A 19782-nucleotide genomic window follows, 5' to 3' on the forward strand; every position below is an offset into this window, starting at 1 on the left:
TCATATATTGATTTTAGAAAATATGAATATAACATTTTTAAGAGTGTTGTTAATGAGAAATGGATCCACCTCAGTATAGAGAAAAAATTACTGAAATCAAAGTTGACAAGTAATAATTTTTATGAACGGATCAAAATGAAAAAAGCAGACTATTAGTTGTAGACGAAGAGAGTATATTAATAGTAAAATAAGAGAAACAATGGTGGATGAACAAAAATGGCAAAATGAGACATGAATTAACGGACAAAAAAAGTACATCCACAACTTAGACTGGAGAGGTGGCACAATTGAAATGGACGACATATCAACTTAGACCCAGCGTCTCAACTACAAAGTTGTGTTGCATATGCCACAATCAAGTCCATATTTGGTGTACTTAGATGGAGGATAAATGGCTAGAGCGTGGGCGGGGTGATGATGAGGAAAGTCCGCAGACAGTGTGGGGAGCGCGCAGCTCTCGTGTATCCAATGGTCACATAGGGCGCAGAGCTGCAGACGTAAGAGTCCCCTTTCTCAATGGCACCATATGCATCGCAGGGGAATGGGCACCATCTCGTTTTCTTCGAAAGTCGAAACGATGTTGAGGGTGGCGTGGGTGGTCCATAGGTAGCGGATGCAAGTGCGATGAGATCATCATCGTTAAGAACCCCGGCGCAAGCCTTGTTTGTGGAAATCTGTGCCCTGAGTAGTTTTTATAAAAGTAAGTCAAATAAATGTATGATAAATAATTGAATTTCAGTTAATATAATTTGATGCGATAGTAAAAATTCGGAATATCGACATGTTAATTAAACACTTGTAAGCTATCTCAAATGTGGAATTATTAGTGTAAGCTCATACTCATATTATAATTATGACAAACGAAAAAAAATTATTTATTTTTATCACTTTTTTCTTGTTCATATTATTCAGTCCAATACATCATAATATTATTAAATCATCCTATTATAATGAAAAGAATTTATAAGAAATAGTTAAATTCTTATTTTTAATATGAAAATAAAGAAAAACGCAACATTAATTTTTACTACACACGTAATTTCTCGCTTTTCAAAGAATATAACTTAAAGATGTCCTACAAAAATAAAAGTAAAGTAAAATTCATTACACATTAGAAGAAAAGTTAATAAATTATGTAAAAATTTTATTCTTAATTAAGGGTTTCACCAACCCCACTTGTATGTACTCCCCACTATAGGTATAAAGTGGGCCGGGCCGGCCAGCCCGACCCAGGCCTAGTGAGGATCGGTGACATTTTGGCCCAGCCCGGTTCAGGCCCATGCCTGAAATTGGGTCTGGGTTGGACTAGGCCGGACTGACCTGGCCCACTTGACATCTCCAGATTATTTATTCCACATTGTGCCAGAAATACTACCAGTATTATTAATTTGTGAAATCCAGCATAGCAACTTTGACATGGTGTAATTGATACGATAATCTAAATTATACTCCCTCCGTCCGCGAATAGGAGTCCCGTTTTTCCATTTTGGTCCGTCCGCGAATAGGAGTCCCAGTTCATAATTACCATAAATGGTAAAGAGGTCCCACATTCCACCAACTCATTCCCTCACATATCATTTAAAACTAATATATACAAATGGGACTCATATTCCACTAACTTTCTTCCACTCACTTTTCTTAACATTTCTTAAAACCCGCACCAATAAGAAATGGGACTCCTATTCATGGATGAAGGGAGTACTACTTAAAAAACATCAAGTGTATTTTATTTTAATTAGTCTTGAGCCTATTAATTTTAACTCATGCGTGGTTAATAAAATATTGTGTAATAAGGAAGGATATCTTCACTTGTGGAATTTAGTTTTCTGTGGAACATACTCGTATTAGATTACTTAATTGAAAAATCATCACAAGCCTCCCTTTTTTTTCTTTTCTATATAATTTCTGGATTATTATACGATGACACAAGTAAATTGACGAAGAGTATATAATTATGTCGTTTGATCCTTCGTCCCACAAAAATAGACTATTTTTAAAATAATATAATATTTAATGCATAATTTGTAGATAGAAAGAAAAAATGATTGGAATATATATTTTAGAGTAAAAAATTTCATAAAATAAAAGTTGTTGTTTCACGTGAGCTCAAAATGACAAAATTAATTTATTTTTATGAGTAGGATAGAGTACATTTCATTAATATTATTCTTTGCCAGATAAATCATTAATTAGATTTTTCCAATCCTACACATTGTGCATTCAGCATTAATGCAAATTTGCAGAAAATTCTTTTCTAATTAATTCGTGCCCATTAATTCACAACTACTTTTTTTGTCGCGTGCATTTAAACATTTCTTTATTATTAAAAAAAACGTATCAGACAACATATTGTGTTCAATTTCAAAAATCAAATAAAATTGATACCCAAAATGACTCAATTTTAGCACTATATAAGCAGTAGGCCTACTTAACCCCAAATGCCATTACCCAATCCTCACTAAATCATATATTCATTAAGATAACAAACAATTGTTCATAAAAATGAACTCAATCGTTGCCGGAATAGTGCTTCTCAGTGTGTTGCTTCACAGCAATCCGGCGTTCGCCACGAGCTACACCGTCGGAGACGGATCGGGTTGGAAGTTCAACGTCGCCGGCTGGGAAAACGGCAAAAAATTTAAGGCAGGCGACACTCTAGGTATGTATATACCCCTATACCCGAATTATAATTTATTATAAAAATATCATATTTTGTCACAACCTTAGATTTTTTTTTTAATATCACATTCTTTTGATTTTATATAATTCTAAAATTAGCTAGTATTCCGATATGTATATTACTATAAATCTAATAATGACTAGTTTGATTTTTTTTGTTGAAGTTTTCAAGTACGCTCCGGGTACACACAATGTGGTGGTTGTGGACAAGGCTAGCTACGATGCTTGCACTGTGCCGGGAAATGCGAAAACGTTTACATCCGGCAACGACGTGGTGACACTTGGCAAAGGCCCAAACTACTTCATTTGTGGCTTTGCTCAACACTGTGGATTTGGGATGAAGATTGCTGCTAATGCTGCTTAAATTTTACTTCATTCATCATCTTTTTTTGATTGGATCGAATATGTGATATGTCATTAGTATAATAAATTTGCTGTCAATGTTTTTTTCTATGAATCGCGTAGCGACAAAATTGATTAGTTAGCAAAATCAAAACTAAAGGTATTACTAAATTTACAAAAATTTAATTTTGATAATATAATACAATGTGTTAGTAGTTAATTAAAAAAAATTGAAACCTAAAATTCAAATATCTTAAAAATGAAGTAAATAATCGACTCCACTTGCTAATCAATTTTTGTAAATAATAAAAGTAACAATAAATTATAAATGTGTGTAAATCAAAATCTCGATGCAAAAAAATACAAGTACTTCATTACATCAAAACTGATGCGAAAAAATTTCTGCCAAAACTGCGACATGTTGCCACAATAGCTTCATCTCTCTCAGGGCGCATCACAGTTGGCAACGGAGTGGCAGATCTTGCTGCAATAATACAACACTGCGACAATGTTAATTTGGTTCATGCATCAGGCATAATTAAATTGATCAATTTACTTAATTAAAATGAGTTAAATTTGGGGTTCAATTGGATATGATTAACCAAATTTCTAGAATTCAATTGGCATAATGAATTTCAAAGGACAATGACCATAACATGCGATATAATTATTCAATAATAAGTTTTCCTGTTTATTTCAACCGATTTCGAAATAAATAAATTAAATGAATAGAATATATCTTCTTCATGGAACATAAATTTCATGCAGAAAAGAAAACAATTAATACTTCATGTCTCATACAGTCCACAATTTCTTTTATCCTTATTTATAATATACTAACATAAACTTGTGTAATGCTTATGAAAATAAATATAATGAGATAAATACTTAATGAATAATCTTATTGCTCTTAATATAATATGGGTGAAAATTAAAAATGAACTATCTACATTAAAAGACAGGTATATATATTATAAAGTGCAAAACAAATTTATATATATTAGCACTTCATTTTATGCAAAGAGCAATAACTATTTATTTTTACTTGGAGACATTTCCAAATCCGTATATATCATGTATCCAGCAAATTAATAAATAAATCATCCAAATTGCAGGCAATCCCCATATTAATTCACAATTAATTTTTTTGGTCGCACGTGTTTAGAAATTTCTTTATTATTACAAGAAGTGTATCAAAAAAAATATTGCGTTCAATTCCAAAAATCAATAAAATTGTTACTCAAAATGACTCAATTTTATCACTATATAAGCATTCGGCCAACTTGAACCCAAATGCCATTACCTAATATTATCACTAATTAAGATACATTAAGATAACAAACAATTGTTCATAAAAATGAACTCCATCGTTGCCGGAATAGTGCTTCTCAGTGTGTTGCTTCACAGCAATCCGGCACTTGCAGCAAGCTACGTCGTTGGGGACGCGACGGGTTGGAAGTTCAACGTTGCTGGCTGGGAAAACGGCAAAAGTTTTAAGGCCGGCGACACTCTAGGTATGTATATCCAAATAAATGAATTATAAATTTTGGATAAAAATACCATATTTTATCATGACTTAAGAATTTTTTTTAACATCACATATTGATTTTATATATTTCTTTTTTGAGAAGCTTTAATCTTGGATAAAATAAGCAAACAATATTTCTAGATTTCTTATAGTGTTGCCACATGGCTCAAATTTGGCATTGGAAATTCGACATGGCGCGTGATAGATCTGATGTAGATATATATGTCGCATCAGATCATCGTGCCCCGTCAAATCTATGAGAATTAATGTGTCATTACACAAAAAATCATGTGTGGGCATTAAATTCATAAATTACAAGCATTCTCATATCATTGCATGACTATTATTTTCTAATAATACTGATAAATTGTGAATAATGTTAATATTAACGTTACATGAATTTTTTTTGTGTAAGGATACTGGAATATACAGTTGTCGCGCGTCGAAAAAAGTAGAAATAAATATGTTTAAGTACAGAGTGAGCCATGGAACCCTGTTATGGCTTCTCTGGTCTCTCCTCTTTACGTGTCAGATACACATTAATGGATAACATCATATATAACGCTATAAATCTAACAATGACGACTACTTTGATTTTTTGTTGAAGTTTTCAAGTACGCACCGGGTACCCACAATGTGGTGGTTGTGGACAAGGCTAGCTACGATGCTTGCATTGTGCCCGGAAATGCAAAAACGTTTGCTTCCGGCAACGACGTAGTAACTCTTGGCAAAGGCCCAAACTACTTCATTTGCGGCTTTCCTCGACATTGCGGATTTGGGATGAAGATTGCTGCTAATGCCGCTTAATTAAATTTAATTTCATTCATCAAGCTTCTTATGATTGAATTAAATATGTCATTAATTATTTGAATTTGCTACATTTCTATGGGGTAGCTTTTGAAAACAAAACAAACGGTATATATATTAAATTTACATTAAAAAAAAAAACCAAATTTTTATAATACAATATAATACTAGAATTTTGAAGTATATTATCGACTCTAATAATAATAAAATGCATAATAAAAATAACAATCAATTAAAAATTAAGTATAAATCAAAATCTTGATAAAAAAAACAATATTCAATATCATTTCATTACATCAAAACTGGTGTAAAAATTCCAGCCACAACTGCGAGAAGTCGCCACAATTGCTTCATCATCAACGTTGGATTTGCTCCGTTGCATATACGTTTATTGTCACGATCCGTACACTGCAACGACGCCGTTTGGTTCCTGCAACAGTCATAAATTGATCAATTTACTTAAATAATGTCTAATTTTGCTCATACTTATCTAAAATGCGAATTATTAAATCAGAACTGAAAGAAAAATGCATAAAATATCCAAAAACAGAAAATTGAGAAACTTTTAAACTCATTTTTTTACCTTAAATAAAAAATATATATACTCCTTCAATAACATATCTAATTAGACAATTAAGAAATTTAAGATATTCAAATAAGTCAATTAATATTAATATTACTAAATTAATTTTGGATTTTTTGGGTTTTTCATATAATCAAATCAATTCAAATCGATCTGAAACCAAAATCCAAAATATTGTGAACCAATTTACCAAACTCATTTTGGTTCGTTTTGATTATTCAGATTTTGGATATTTTGTTCCTAGTAACATACTATGTTGAAATTGTACAATGTATAATTGAAAATTTAAGGGTTTTTGGCCTTTTAAACCAAAACCTTTCCCCGAATTCCGGTTTTTCCATGAACTATGAGATTTGTTTTTAAAACACGAACTTTCATTTCGTTAGGATTTTCCCCCAGCGAGTCAACGACGAAACCCGGGTTGTCTACATGTCAATTTTAACCCAATTTGTCACTAAATTGATTACTTGGATCCTATTTGGCACAATAATACATACAGTTACAATCATTACATAACAAATGACAATTTTTGAATAAACAAAATACAACTTTAACATTTTGAATTATGCTATTCGGGTCGGAAATGTGCTATTCGGGTCGGGTTGGGAAAATCCTAATAAAATGAAAGTTCGTGATTTTAAAAACAAATCTCATAGTTCAAATTTGGGGAAAGGTTTTGGTTTAAAAAGCCAAAAACCCAAAATTTAATTAGTTAATTTGCACAATTTATAGACTTACTTAGAAGAGCAAAATGCGACTATATAATCCGCAGCAGAGCATGTAACGATGCTTGTTGGATCATCATAAGCGAAGCTATAAGCCGCCGGGCAGGCGGCCTTAAACCGTCTCGAATACTCCGTCGGCGAACACGCCATCGGCGTCGAGAACGCCCCCCGGCAGCAGTAATCGTCCTTGTCGAACGCGTTGCACGCGCTCCGGCACCCCACGACCTGCCCGCCCGACCTGACCGCCAGTTCGGGCGGGCAGCTGGGCCGCAGGTCGGCCTCGCATCCGGCCGAGCTGCAGTTGCCCTTGCCGCCGCCCCCGGCCAGCGGCATGACGAGGACGGGCAGGTTGAAGCCGTCGACGAGGCTGACGTCGTAGTAGTCCGTGCCCCCGCCGCCGCCGCCCAGGGAGAACTCGGCGATGGAGGCGGGGGGTTGGCCCGGGGCGGTGCACCGCAGGCTAGGGCCGCAGTCGCCCGTCTGGCACGTGCCGTTGCGGCCGAAGTCGCAGGCGGTGCGGGCCCATATGCGGCCGTGCCAGGCGGGCGGAGGGGTGAAGACGGCGGTTTGGTTGGGGCGGAGGGCGAAGCCCCCGATGCTAAAGTTGCTCGGGTGGATCCCGGGCCATATGGTCTCGTTGCAATTGTTGATGATTGTGATGTTCGTGCATTCTGTATCAGAGCAGGGGCGGATACAGAAAAAAATAGATTGGTTTCAAATAAAATTTGAATTTTTTGGAATTATAGGATGCTAACTAGACAAGCTACAACAACATAGATTATCGAAAGTGCGAAATTTTACCTGATGATGCTATGAACATAAAAATGACGAGCAAAAATGTTCCAAGATTGATGACCAATGCCATCTATAGCTTAGTGAATACTAGTATTAGTTTTGAATGAGTATACTTCAAATTTTTAAGGATTTTATATATGGGAAAATAGAGTGTGGAAGAATGCATGAAGAGAGTGAAAGCAAAGTGTTCCTTTCTTGTTGTATATGATCAAGTGATTCTTTACCTCTCATAATTTCCAATCCAAACTATTTTAATTTGTTTTTTGGCTTCTTGAAAGTAGTAAACACACTTTATTTTTAAGATCATAATAATTATTGCATCACAGTAGTTGATTTGTTTGTGAGCAACTAAAATGACAGTTTTAATCAAAATTTTAATAATGATTCAGCATTAGCTAGCATATACTACATAATTTTGAGACTGTTAATATTAGTCAACAATATTAGATAAGATTGAATTTTATGAATATTGCTCGATTTGATAAACAATCCATAGTATTTTACTACCTTCGTCCATGAAAATTTGTCCCATTTTTTCATTTCCATCCGTCCCCCAAAATTTGTCTCATTTCACTTTTACCATTTTTGATAGTGGACCTCATATTCCACTAACTCATTCCTACTTACATTTTATTATAAAACTAATATATAAAAATAGGACTCACAATCCACTAACTTTTTCAACTCACTTTCCATTACATTTCTTAAAATCCGTGCCCGGTCAAACCGGGACGAATTTTCATGGACGGAGGTAGTACTATTTTTACTTGGAACAATATTAGTCTTAAGGCTTTCATATGTGACACAACAACAACAAAAAGTAAGCGCTATATTTAAAACCTTATAGAAATAGGAAACAAAAGCAAGCTAGTACATATTACACACATCATAGCAATAACCATCAACCATTGTCACCAAAAAGCAATGGTAACAATAAATTCAAAAGTACTACTAAACAACAAGCATGTATCCCATGGGAATACACAATATATAAGTAGAGTAATCCCACTCAAATTAACTCAAAAAAAACTAAAGTTGATAATTAGTTATATAGTGAAACACTACATTATAATTTATTAATACCTCTCCATCAAATAGTGGGAGATTAATTTGACATTGTATAACAAAATCACACAGCAGTGACAGCAATCTTCATTCCAGATTGGCAGTGGCCAGGAATACTGCAGATGAAGTAATTCTGTCCCTTTTTGAGCTTAATCTGATCTTTCCCAGTTTGAAAAGCTTTGGCGGTCGAAGGGGCCGAGCAGCTTTGGTAGCCGGTCTTGTCCACCGGCACGGTGTTGTGAATAGCCGAGTTGTAGTTGAACACTGAAAAACACGAAGCTCAGTTGATAAAACATTTTCCCCTTTAATCATTTTTTTGTATTTTTGGAAAAAAGGTTATAAAAATGTGAGCGTTAATAATCGAGTAGTGGGTGTTACATGTTTCATTTAAAATAGTTAGTGGAACTCGGATTTAAGACATATGACTAATGAAACACTTGACAATGTGCAATTCAGAGGATCCAACCAATAAGTCGGAGTTCAATGTGTGAGCATGTAAATATCTCTTGAACTACGAAGTTAGCGAGTTTGACTTTTGACCGAGAGAAAACATAAGTTCGTCTCGAATCTCAAATTTGAGACATTTGACCTCATATGCAATGTTAAAAAAAAAAAAAAAAGGATAGTTTGACGTACCGAGGGTGTCGCCGGCCTTAAAGCGCTTGCCTTTGGGCCAAGTGGCGACGTTGAAGGTCCAGCCGCCGGCGCCACCCACCGTGTAGGTGGCGGCTTCGGCCACTTGAGATACCATAAGCATAGCCACTACCATCATAGCAATAGCTATCGCACTGCCTCTTCCCATAGCCATCTTCTCTCTCTCACTCAAGAAATACTCTCTCACTCACTCAAGATACACTACTATATCTATTTGTGTAGTGGTACAATCAAACTGCAAATTGGTTAATTTATAGACAATGGGAATCATGGTTTTGGCCTTTGATGGTGGACCCACAATAAATTTTCAATGGAAAAAGAGGACAGAGTCTTGTGGAGTAAAGAAAATTCATATGTTCTTCTATTTTAAATCATATCCAGTCTTAAATGTTGGCCCATCTCAACAAATAAAATCATGTGTATAGTACTAGTACCTAATATATTTAGAATAATGAGAATTTTTTTTTTGTAAAGAGAATAATGTGACTGCAGTGTAAGATATATTTCATTGAGAGGTCTTAGAATAGTATAAAATTTTTAAACAAATATATATACGTTATGATTAAAGGGTATAATTAAAATATTTAAAACTAACATATTTATAAAACAGAGATAATAATCATTTAAATCATTTAATTCGGTCATTCTAGTCGATCTTATAACTTTTGAAATTAGAATATTAAATCACGAATTTTAGTTTTTTCTTAATTATTTTATACGTATACATTACTTGTTTTGATGAAACACTTCTTTTGAGCATACTTAAGACTGACACATTTTGTACGTGGATGAGATAGTTATGAAAATTAAATCTTTGATTTAATATTCCGATCTCAAACCTTATAGAACTGATCAGAATTTGACATAACTTTTTATCTCAAAACATATAATACACCATGGATATATAATATAACACACTTTCATACCTAACAACAAACGAGTAATCAACAATGACACAACCAAGTGGAGTCAGGGAGTCGACCGACTCCCTGACCGACCCATTAAGAGTCGGAAAACTCCATTAAATCCAGCCTTTGGAGCTAACACCAACATCTTCAATATCTCCTGAGTTATGTTTACTAGATCCGTCGTTAACCCTCGGATATCAACTGCCGAAGTCTGCGCACCATGTGGGATTGTTTTGTGAACTTATTGCACTCAATATTTTTCCTCAATTGCCAGAACTGACATACTGTGGGGTTTGCCCATCACCAGACAATTGGGTGCTTCTTTTTCTTTAGAATTTAATTTTGCAATAAATATTTTTAACCAACCCACTATGTGTGGTCAAGTCGACATTAATCATTTTTCTCACTAGTTGTGGACTTGTGAGGATGTGTTTTTGACTCTTTTGGTGAGAGAGTAGACTTTTTTCTAACAATTGGGTTTTTACCAAAACAACTAGTAACATTAAGTCTTCAAATTCATGCCAAAAAAGTAATTACCAACCATCTTTATTAGTCTATAATCTTCAATTGCAAATTAGTGCTTGTAGCTTTTTTTTTGTTGGGTCATCATGAATAGAAAAGCAAAATATTAAAATGAAATTCAGTTACAATAATATTGTCACACACAACCACCTTAATTTAAGGAAATTAAGCTGCAATGTACTTACTAAAAGTTGGCATCATTTTGCATCGATAATTTCTTCTTTGATTATCCGCAAAGCTGTTGAAACACCATCCTGAGTAATTCAAATCATCGATAAGCAGGACCGGACGCGGAAAAATAGTTTGAGACGGGATCAAATTACAAATCTTCGATAATAAAGGGTGGACCAATTATTATGCAGACGTAGAAAAATAGTTGAGAAGAGCTAAAATTACTAGAGACGTTTTCTTAAGTCGAAGAAGGAAACTTCATTGCAAGATGATGTGAAATTTTCTATTTTATACTTGTCGTGAACGCAGGTCCTTTAGTTGTTCGACTTTTCATTCAATATTAAGGATGATATGCGATTACCTCAGTGGAAATTCTATCAGCGATCTCTTTTGCACGCGATTTGACTTGAGGAGACAATGCCTTATTGATTGCCTGAACGAGCACATTAGCAGCTCCTGATATGCAGCTATCATCGTCTTTATCTGGGAGCACGGAACTAGCATTGAGTGGCTCAGAGGCGACACCCAGCCAGAACATTCTCTCGGCCCAATAAAATTGATCTAGGATAAACGGACAGATAACCTGTTACAACGCACCAAAGACTTCAGAGGCAAACAAAGAACTGCCCAAAAGAGGCTTCTTAGAATGGTCAGCAACGTAAGATATGAAAACAGTGGTACTTTCCTTATGCGGTAACAAGGAAAGACGTTAAATGTCTTACAAAGATTACAAGAATTCATAACCATCTCTTTCTCTAGCTGCTATACTCATTGCAACGAAACTCACGCAAACATTTTTTATGGAGTTAGCAGCTTAATTACAATAATTATCCAAGCAAACTATAAAAGCCGTTGTGTAATTACAACTTGCCCAGCATAAAGAAGTAAAAATGCAAGTCCCTCCCAGTTTGCCATATAGCAAAATAAATAAAGCTAAAGTGCTCATGACAAAGTTTAGCTATTTAAAACTATTGCCTTTTATGCTTTATTTGTGTGCATAGAAATAGTGATCGATTGCTAATTTGAAAGTAGGACCATGTCAATGATCATAGATAGGTAGAGGGGAATAAAAACCTATGTGCACAATTATTTTGCCAGGGACCATGAGCAGGTCCAACCAAGGCCATAGTAAGGGGTCAAAACTTACTAGTTTGAAATTACGGTCACAATTTCAAGCCTTCGGAAATAAATACCAAATATTTCTAGTTTTTGCAATTGGGCTTTCCAAAATTTAACAGCCACCGGAAAGATGATGTGGACACCAGCATGGACAAAAGGATGTCTTCTATTATGCAATTCAGGCCAAAATTAAAATGTACAATCCTCGAAACCGCAACTTTGTGTGCTTAATTAAGCCACGTTGATTAATCCTTCTCTATCGGATTTTAGTCCTCACCGGCGACCATGTCATCTTTTCAGTACATGTTGACATCCACTTCATTTTTTCAGAAAATTTTGAGAAGTCCCAATTGCAAACTATATAAATATTTGGTATTTATTTGCAAAGTTTGAAAGTGAGATCCAAATTGTAACATGGTAAATTTCATCATTTACTTTGCAACTACACGTAATTATAATACATGTTGGATTTAGTGTTTTACATTTATGAAGTTAAGTTAAAAACTAGCAGTGCTTATTTTGGGGCTTTATTATTTTCGTATCATGAGTTATAATTCCAGGCCAAGTATATTTATTGTATTTTAAAATAAGTCATTAATTACTAGTATTATTTTTAACTTCTAAGTTAGGTGAGACTGGGCATTATAAAACCACAAAGGCAAAGCACAAAAACAGGAGTAAAATAGACCTGAGAAACTCCAGCGCGCAGAGCAGCAGCGGTTGTCCCACTGACATAAGTGGTCATAATAAAAGATTAGAAACACTGTATACTCTCAGTATTTACACAACAGTATAAGCTTCGAAAAGAAGTAAAAAATCAACCAAGAAATATCACCTTCCACCGTGATGAATAACAGCGGCACATTTGGGAAATAGCAAGTTGTATGGTATTTCACTGTTCATAAGAAGAATTGATATCATCAGCTTCATAAAGCATTTAACAGCCCAAGGAAAGAATAAAATGGAAACCAATAAAATCTGCAGGTTAACAGTCATGTATATAAAGCTCTGTGAACAAAGATATTGCAGATCAGCAATACCAATCTACTGTATGAAGCAAAGCTCATAACAGAACAATTAATCATAATTTGTACCATTCAGCTAGTAGAATAACAACCAAAGCATAAAATATTCAGGCAAGCAAGAATGTCATTTTGAGGCATCGATCATTTATATTCTACAGCATTTTTGCAAGTACTCACCCAGAAAAGCAAAACAGTCGGCCATCAAAAAGGCTTATCTGGATTTCACTAGATTGCACTTGCTCTGAAGCGGATTGTGGTCTCTGAGCAAGCAAATTGATTGCAGTATCTAAAGGTCCATAGCCAGCCGAGAACAAAATGAATCTATGACTTGAAATACTTAGAACATTTCTAAGGACCCGTAAGAAAATCTGAGGACTTTGGAAGTAACCCATGCTGCAGGAAAGCAACTCATTAGAATGAAATAAATCGCCATATGTATGATAGGTGTGTACTATCAACTTAGTAAATATAATGTGCAACACATTACAAGTACCACTCTCGGTGTACTATCAACTTAGTAAATAGTGTGTACTATCAACTCAGTAAATAGTGTGTACAGCGGATTCCAAGTACCTCTCTTAGTGATAAACGAGAAATCACTATCTAAACTCTGAAGTCGGATGATACAGATATGCATATCGCAGGATATGCATACTTAGTCAGCATTAGTTAGGATTTGATTAGATTTTATTTTTTAATTAGTTAGTTGTTAGTAGATTTGAATTTTGAATTAAGTTAGTTGCAGATTTCTCTCATTTTGTAAGTCTATATATTGAGGCTCTTAAATGGTGAAAACCATCTTTTGGAGAGATCAGAAATAGGGACGACAGTAGCCGTAGGCCTCTGCGAAGGATTATCGTGGCCTCCTACGTGAGGATTGTTCTTCTATTGTGCTTCTTTCTTTCTGTCCTTTTATCAATAAATTGAGTTCTTATTTCCTTAGTCATTGTGTTCTATTGGTTGAGTTGGAATCCGGCCTTAGCCGGATCCATCGAATGTCGGAAGTGTCACCGGTGGTGTGCTCCCTGGAGCCGTGGTATCGCCAAAGCGATTCAAGAGCTCTCGAACAAATCTATCCCACGATAAAGAGGGGCAACGACGAACGAGCAATTGCTTCCAAGGTTTGGTCGGTCCGTTTATGGCGATCATGGCGAGATCGACACGTCTATCCAAAGGTGTTTTGTTGAGGAAGAAATATTGGATTGCCCGTGCTAGCCAAGTGAGAGCCCCAGATCCGTCAAACGTCGGAAAGGTCATCAGTGGTACATCACGAGGCGCTCGAAACTCCAACATGAAATTCTCCATCTTTGCTATGGCCTTCTCCAATCCAACCACAAGAAATGTGGCTTCTGACCAATAATAAACCATCATTCACCGCACCAATTGATAGGAGTAAAGGCCGGATTCCAACTCAACCAATAGAACACAATGACTAAGGAAATAAGAACTCAATTTATTGATAAAAGGACAGAAAGAAAGAAGCACAATAGAAGAACAATCCTCACGTAGGAGGCCACGATAATCCTCCGCAGAGGCCTACGGCTACTGCCGTCCCTATTTCTGATCTCTCCAAAAGATGGTTTTCACCATTTAAGAGCCTCAATATATAGACTTACAAAATGAGAGAAATCTGCAACTAACTTAATTCAAAATTCAAATCTACTAACAACTAACTAATTAAAGAAATAAATTAAAAAATAAAATCTAATCAAATCTTAACTAATGCTGACTAAGTATGCATATCCTGCGATATGCATATCTGTATCATCGGATTACTAATAAACAATTCATCTCTTATTTCCAGAATTTAGAAACATTAAACTGACTTAATAAAACAACCACAATAAGTCGATTGGATACTAACAAACCCAAAAGGCACTGTTTCTCAATTCGAAATAAACATAAAGAACTAAGTCGAGCTCATAAAGTCATGATAAGTACCTGAATTCTAACTTATAATTGTATGTCAGTTGAGATACATAATTTTTATTCGGAAAATAACATGTAAATCTTTTCTTTAAGAAATTATAGTGCCAACAAATGCAGATAGATATGTAAAGAAGGAAGTTAACTATGCATGGCAATTTTTAACTGAATGCCACCAGTTGATATTCAAGAAAAATTGGCATCAAAGTACACAGACTTACCTACCAACAGAACTAAGACTTATGAAAATAAGGTGATCTTCTGAAGAATCCAGGAAAGACTTCAATTTTGCATGATTTGGACACCAATGTTTTCCATCATTCAATTGCCTTTGGGAAATCAAAGATGAGATTTCTGCACATCTGGCACAAGAGAACTGCCATTCAGCAGGTAGAAACCAAAAGCCACAAACCCGAACTGCAGATGGCCAGTAACCTATGATGATGCAAGAATGTCATTGAATAGCAATATTAACCAAACTCCCATTCATGATAATCACTATGAATCAGGTTTGATCTAACCAGAAATACTTTCCTCCAAATCACAGTCTTTTTGTATGCATCACTTTTTAGGCTCTCGCATGTAACCAAACTCCCATTCATGATAATCACTATGAATCAGGTTTGATCTAACCAGAAATACTTTCCTCCAAATCACAGTCTTTTTGTATGCATCACTTTTTAGGCTCTCGCATGTAGTAAATCCATATACGGGGAAACCAAAAGAATGAATATAAAGTTGAAAACGTTTTAATGACTTCTAGCTCATGGCACCTAAATAGCAAGCAATGTAGGGATCAAGATAGCTTATTAATTTGAACAGGAGGAAATACGGATTGCCAGTAACCTATGATGGTGCAAAAATATGCACAGACTAATACAGCAGATGAATAGAAGACAAAGAAACTGTTATTTTTACTGCAATGAAACAACAAAAACATTTATTAGAAAATTACCAGGGCATTCAACAACTTCTTGACTAAATCCATATCTGCTAATCCAAGATGGGAAAAGAGTCAGGTAACTCTAGAGCCAACCAAATATAGGTATTTAGAAAATAATATGACAAGAGCTTTGCAAAAAAAATAATTGTGAAACAAGAACATATCAACTCTTCTAATATCCCAATGAAGAAATAAACGTAAAATGGGTCAACTGATGCTTGTTGGCATATCTGCAAAAGCATATTCTCATGTTCAAACCTGCTGAGCTGGTAAACCAAAGAAAGGCAATCAAACACCACATATCTAACATTTGTTACTGTTATGAGCCCCTAGAGAACATGAACCGAGATCATTGGTGGAACATATATATTCTTACAGTAGCAGGGGAGATGAAGGTCTATCATGCCATGTTGGTAGGTCAGTTACAGGATCCTGATTTAGATCAGATGGATTTTGTATTAGTAAAGAAACATTAGTCTTATTTCATATATGTAGATCACATATTACATAATTTACATGAGATTTTCAATGGCTCCTCTAACTACCGTAAAGGGCAGGAAGCTTAAATTCAGATCCAGGCTTCTCCACTTCCCCCAATCTTCAGTGAAAAGTGGCCACATCCAGTGGATGACATCTTCCCACCCAATCTACGATAAAAAGGTAGTGTAAAAGAACCAAAAATAACATATAATATTGCAGTACAAGAAAACAAAAAAATATGGAAGCTAGATTTGATTGGAATTCACATTTGAAAGACTGTAAAACACATTGCAGTACAGGTATATAAAAAACATGAGGCTCAAAACACTATGATTACATACCTTACCGGTCGGAGCTTCTCGAAGATATTTGTACAGAAGAGGAAGTTCATTCCTAAACTGGCGTTCGAAAGAAGTGGGTGCACTAGCTTGCATAAAAGGAAAAGGCAATCATAAAGTTATTGGAACTCTTCATTTTGATAAAACGAAAGAGTAGCTAAAAGTTTCGGGAAGTTCCCTCATAGTTGAGTCATTTCCATATATAGTAACTTTTTGCTCTTTCTTACTTTATTCTCTCTACATTTTTCTATCTCTTACTTTTTTATCTATTTATTTAACACATTCAACATCCTTTTCTTAAACTCCGTGCCGAAAAAGTTTCACCTCGACTATGAGGGAACAGAGGGAGTATTAACAAACAACACATTTTATTGTCTTTCCCAAGAAAAACATCTAAGAACTTACATATGAAACCAAACAAACACCTAGTAAATTTTCTAAGAAAAATCTTCTAGCCAAACAAATTTTCATTTCCATGTAAACTCCAAGAATAATGGGGTAAAAATCTAAAATTCATAATGATGGAAACTATATAATTTTATATTCCTCCAAATGCAACAAGCATCTCAAATTTTGAATATTTAACATTTAAAAAGTGTCCTAGCAAAATTTGTATTCCTTCAAACCCGACATACATCTTTAATTGACTTCAACGGTTCAACCACAAAAAAGGTAAATGGTTTATAATTTGACAAAATCTATACCTGTATGGAACAACATAAGGAGCAGCAACAACACATCGGACATGAAAAAGTTCGGCAAGACTCCAGCCTTCCTATAAATGTGCAAAGAAGAACCGTTACCTTGGATATGATTCATGTGTGACATAAACAACTCAATCTGTCTATCGAATAATTCCTTCTTGGATTTGGATTCTTCTGTTTTGCCTAGTTTTTCCTTCACTATTTTGTTTGGTCCTGTTGAATCTATCCAATATGAAAATTTGCATGAGAAAATGAAACGCATCAAGTATTATATAATTTGAGATTGACATTAATAAACCTTTGAGCTCATTAGGCAATGCCGTAATGCTGCTGATCAATTTGTTATTCTAAGTGTCTAGTGAGCAATAGTGCTTCATTTTTAATATTAGGCATTTGAAATAACAGATTTGATCAGCAACATTACAGCATTGACTAATGAGCTCAAAGGTTTTATTAAAGTCAATCTTAAATTATATAATACTCAATGCGTTTCATTTTCTCATGCAATAGTTACTTTCGTATTATATAGATTCAATAGGACCAAACAAAATAGTGAAGGAAATACTAGCCAAAACAGAAGAATCCAAATCCAAGAAGGAATTATTCGATAGACAGATTAAGTTGTTTATGTCACGCATGAATCATATCCAAGGTAACGGTTATCATTTTTTTATAGTAAAAACACATTGGTTTTCATCTTTATGTCACACATTGGTTACCAGGGCAAAGAAATTTATGAAGATAAGATCGCCATCCATTACTGGATCCTCTTCATATATCCTTTCAACAACTGAAACACATTCTTGTCTGTGTTTTCTTGTAATCTCTTTCTTCTGTCGTGGAAAAGACTCATCAATAGAGTCTGTAATATAGATCAAATATTAGAGAAGATCATATAGCAAAGCATGCCAATTTAGATGACTACACTATATATAGAGTGAATATGGATGTGCAAATTGTTAACATGTATGGAAACCCATATTTCTTGAATTCCTACTGAAGAATGTCGCGGCAAAGAAAAAATATATACTAGGAAAAGAGACCTCCATGATCATGGTTTTGATAGAAAGACAAAGCAGGCGGTGAAGAAATTGAGAAGTATGAAATTTGCTTTGCTCCCAAGTGACCTTTCATGTTCTGTAAGCCAGAAGAATTAACAATTAACAATTATGATAACACAACAAAACTGTCAATGCTAATGAAACACTACAACTCAAATCTAAAAAATGTGATGTAAGAATGAGGCTTAAAAATACTTAAGTTAACTGGTAATTTAACCTCTAACTCTTTTATGCATACAACATATGACAGGCATGAATAGGCTTTGGACTTCACGTTCCAAAAGAAATTCTGATGTGAGTCTAGCAACGGAAGGGGCACACAGCCCAGGATACAATCAAAAACTATCGATCGATTACACGCAACTCACTTAAACAACTAATATCCAATGTAAATCGCAAGGAATTCCAACAAATCTACAATGAATCACCGTCGAACCCAATTCCAATTCCCTATTTATGAACTATGAGATCTGCAATACCTTCCTTACTCCCACCAAAATTTTCCAAACAAATAATGACTAAACCAACCCCCAAAATGCAATAATTCGAAGTAACTTCCAACGAAAACGTCTAGCTATCCCGATCACTCGATCAGCACATACAATACACTAACAATTCCAAATAAGCATATACATAGATGTGTATGCACTTCATTTACAGGTTAAAACAGCAGCCATCAAAATTAACTGCAACAGACAAGCAGAAATAAGCAAATTAAACTACAATTAAAAGTCCCCAACCTCGTGCGCGGAATGCGTTACAAATGCGACTTCGTAGTGCTTCTGATCGGAAGCGAAAGCCGCAGCAATAGCCTGAGATGGAAATAATCATAATAAGGAGCTGATTTTTACAGCAAAAATACGAAGGTGAGAAGAAAAATTAGAGGGTTACAGCAATGGGATAGACGTCGCCTTTTGTACCAAATGCCATGAACACAGCGATTGGCTTCGTCCTCATCGTTCAGCTTCGCCGATTTTCTGCTCTGGCAGCTAAATTTTTTAATGACATTTTATAGTACCAAAAATAGGGACGATCGGCCCGTCGGGTTTCGGGCCGACCCTAGTCGGATTGCGGTCAACTGGGTGCAGGATAATTGGGTCGTGATTTATTTTGAGTTATATAAGTTCAAGCCTGATTCTAAAAGCTCGGATTTCGGGCTAGTCCAGTGGATTAATCGGGTTGTTACCGATAAGATTAATATGCGATCGGTCCAATAAATAATAATGAGAATTAGTAGTATTCATAAAATGTAAATTTGAGATATATGCTTAAACTCAATAATAAACATCAAATACTAATATTAGAGATATTTCATGAAATCTTAATGCAGGTTAGAAATTTAAATGTTCTTTTAGTGATTTTGAAATTTTTAATTAATTCATTAATCATTATAATAATAAAAATCAA

At 35.0% G+C, this 19782-nt stretch overlaps 5 protein-coding genes across 10 annotated transcripts; 2 read left to right on the plus strand and 3 right to left on the minus strand.

The window, feature by feature from the left end:
- Positions 1-2456: 2456 nt before the first annotated feature.
- LOC125218442 (basic blue protein-like) lies at positions 2457-3109 on the plus strand. Its single transcript, XM_048120111.1, has 2 exons — positions 2457-2659; positions 2844-3109. The coding sequence occupies exons 1-2, from the start codon at positions 2503-2505 to the stop codon at positions 3041-3043; spliced, it is 357 nt and encodes a 118-aa protein (XP_047976068.1). The 5' UTR covers positions 2457-2502; the 3' UTR covers positions 3044-3109.
- Positions 3110-4378: 1269 nt separating this feature from the next.
- LOC125185196 (basic blue protein-like) lies at positions 4379-5356 on the plus strand. Its single transcript, XM_048081692.1, has 2 exons — positions 4379-4535; positions 5157-5356. The coding sequence occupies exons 1-2, from the start codon at positions 4379-4381 to the stop codon at positions 5354-5356; spliced, it is 357 nt and encodes a 118-aa protein (XP_047937649.1).
- Positions 5357-5534: 178 nt separating this feature from the next.
- Positions 5535-7550, minus strand: LOC125224441 (pathogenesis-related thaumatin-like protein 3.5). The gene is made up of 3 exons (XM_048127841.1): positions 7466-7550; positions 6678-7335; positions 5535-5786 (listed from the first exon to the last, which is right to left on the minus strand). Exons 1-3 carry the CDS (start codon positions 7527-7529, stop codon positions 5648-5650), a joined length of 861 nt encoding a protein of 286 aa, XP_047983798.1. The 5' UTR covers positions 7530-7550; the 3' UTR covers positions 5535-5647.
- Positions 7551-8271: 721 nt separating this feature from the next.
- LOC125221976 (basic blue protein-like) lies at positions 8272-9410 on the minus strand. Its single transcript, XM_048124342.1, has 2 exons — positions 9161-9410; positions 8272-8788 (listed from the first exon to the last, which is right to left on the minus strand). Exons 1-2 carry the CDS (start codon positions 9330-9332, stop codon positions 8589-8591), a joined length of 372 nt encoding a protein of 123 aa, XP_047980299.1. The 5' UTR covers positions 9333-9410; the 3' UTR covers positions 8272-8588.
- A 138-nt stretch (positions 9411-9548) lies between these two features.
- LOC125221975 (sterol 3-beta-glucosyltransferase UGT80B1) lies at positions 9549-19356 on the minus strand. 6 transcript variants are annotated; one of them, XM_048124341.1, is made up of 16 exons: positions 19267-19356; positions 19116-19187; positions 18358-18451; positions 18034-18176; positions 17315-17385; positions 16614-16695; positions 16338-16439; positions 16169-16224; positions 15805-15842; positions 15071-15284; positions 13101-13316; positions 12734-12793; positions 12587-12626; positions 11141-11262; positions 10794-10862; positions 9549-10297 (listed from the first exon to the last, which is right to left on the minus strand). In XM_048124341.1, the coding sequence occupies exons 1-15, from the start codon at positions 19330-19332 to the stop codon at positions 10835-10837; spliced, it is 1404 nt and encodes a 467-aa protein (XP_047980298.1). In that variant the 5' UTR covers positions 19333-19356; the 3' UTR covers positions 9549-10297; positions 10794-10834. The 6 variants fall into 6 exon arrangements, with proteins under 6 accessions (XP_047980298.1, XP_047980293.1, XP_047980294.1 ...); XM_048124336.1 differs by having other exon boundaries at positions 11141-11362; XM_048124337.1 differs by lacking the exon at positions 9549-10297 and having other exon boundaries at positions 10698-10862; positions 11141-11362; positions 16614-16699; positions 17315-17381.
- Between the last annotated feature and the right edge of the window lie 426 nt (positions 19357-19782).

The sequence above is a fragment of the Salvia hispanica genome, chromosome 4 (genome assembly GCF_023119035.1).
Source record: "Salvia hispanica cultivar TCC Black 2014 chromosome 4, UniMelb_Shisp_WGS_1.0, whole genome shotgun sequence".
Lineage (NCBI taxonomy): Eukaryota > Viridiplantae > Streptophyta > Magnoliopsida > Lamiales > Lamiaceae > Salvia > Salvia hispanica.

Bases quoted from the DNA above. Each gene is read 5' to 3' on its own strand.
- LOC125218442 (XM_048120111.1), top strand. From the start codon at position 2,503: ATGAACTCAATCGTTGCCGGAATAGTGCTTCTCAGTGTGTTGCTTCAC. The intron at 2,660-2,843 runs GTATGTATATAC...TTTTTGTTGAAG, and splicing joins TAAGGCAGGCGACACTCTAG to TTTTCAAGTACGCTCCGGGT.
- LOC125185196 (XM_048081692.1), top strand. From the start codon at position 4,379: ATGAACTCCATCGTTGCCGGAATAGTGCTTCTCAGTGTGTTGCTTCAC. The intron at 4,536-5,156 runs GTATGTATATCC...TTTTTGTTGAAG, and splicing joins TAAGGCCGGCGACACTCTAG to TTTTCAAGTACGCACCGGGT.
- LOC125224441 (XM_048127841.1), bottom strand. From the start codon at position 7,529: ATGGCATTGGTCATCAATCTTGGAACATTTTTGCTCGTCATTTTTATG. The intron at 7,336-7,465 runs GTAAAATTTCGC...GCTCTGATACAG, and splicing joins TATGTTCATAGCATCATCAG to AATGCACGAACATCACAATC. The intron at 5,787-6,677 runs GTAAGTCTATAA...TGACTGTTGCAG, and splicing joins GTCGCATTTTGCTCTTCTAA to GAACCAAACGGCGTCGTTGC.
- LOC125221976 (XM_048124342.1), bottom strand. From the start codon at position 9,332: ATGGCTATGGGAAGAGGCAGTGCGATAGCTATTGCTATGATGGTAGTG. The intron at 8,789-9,160 runs GTACGTCAAACT...CGTGTTTTTCAG, and splicing joins TAAGGCCGGCGACACCCTCG to TGTTCAACTACAACTCGGCT.
- LOC125221975 (XM_048124336.1), bottom strand. From the start codon at position 19,332: ATGAGGACGAAGCCAATCGCTGTGTTCATGGCATTTGGTACAAAAGGC. The intron at 18,177-18,357 runs GTCTCTTTTCCT...TCTATATTACAG, and splicing joins TCAAAACCATGATCATGGAG to ACTCTATTGATGAGTCTTTT. The intron at 12,627-12,733 runs GTGATATTTCTT...CACTTATGTCAG, and splicing joins GTTATTCATCACGGTGGAAG to TGGGACAACCGCTGCTGCTC.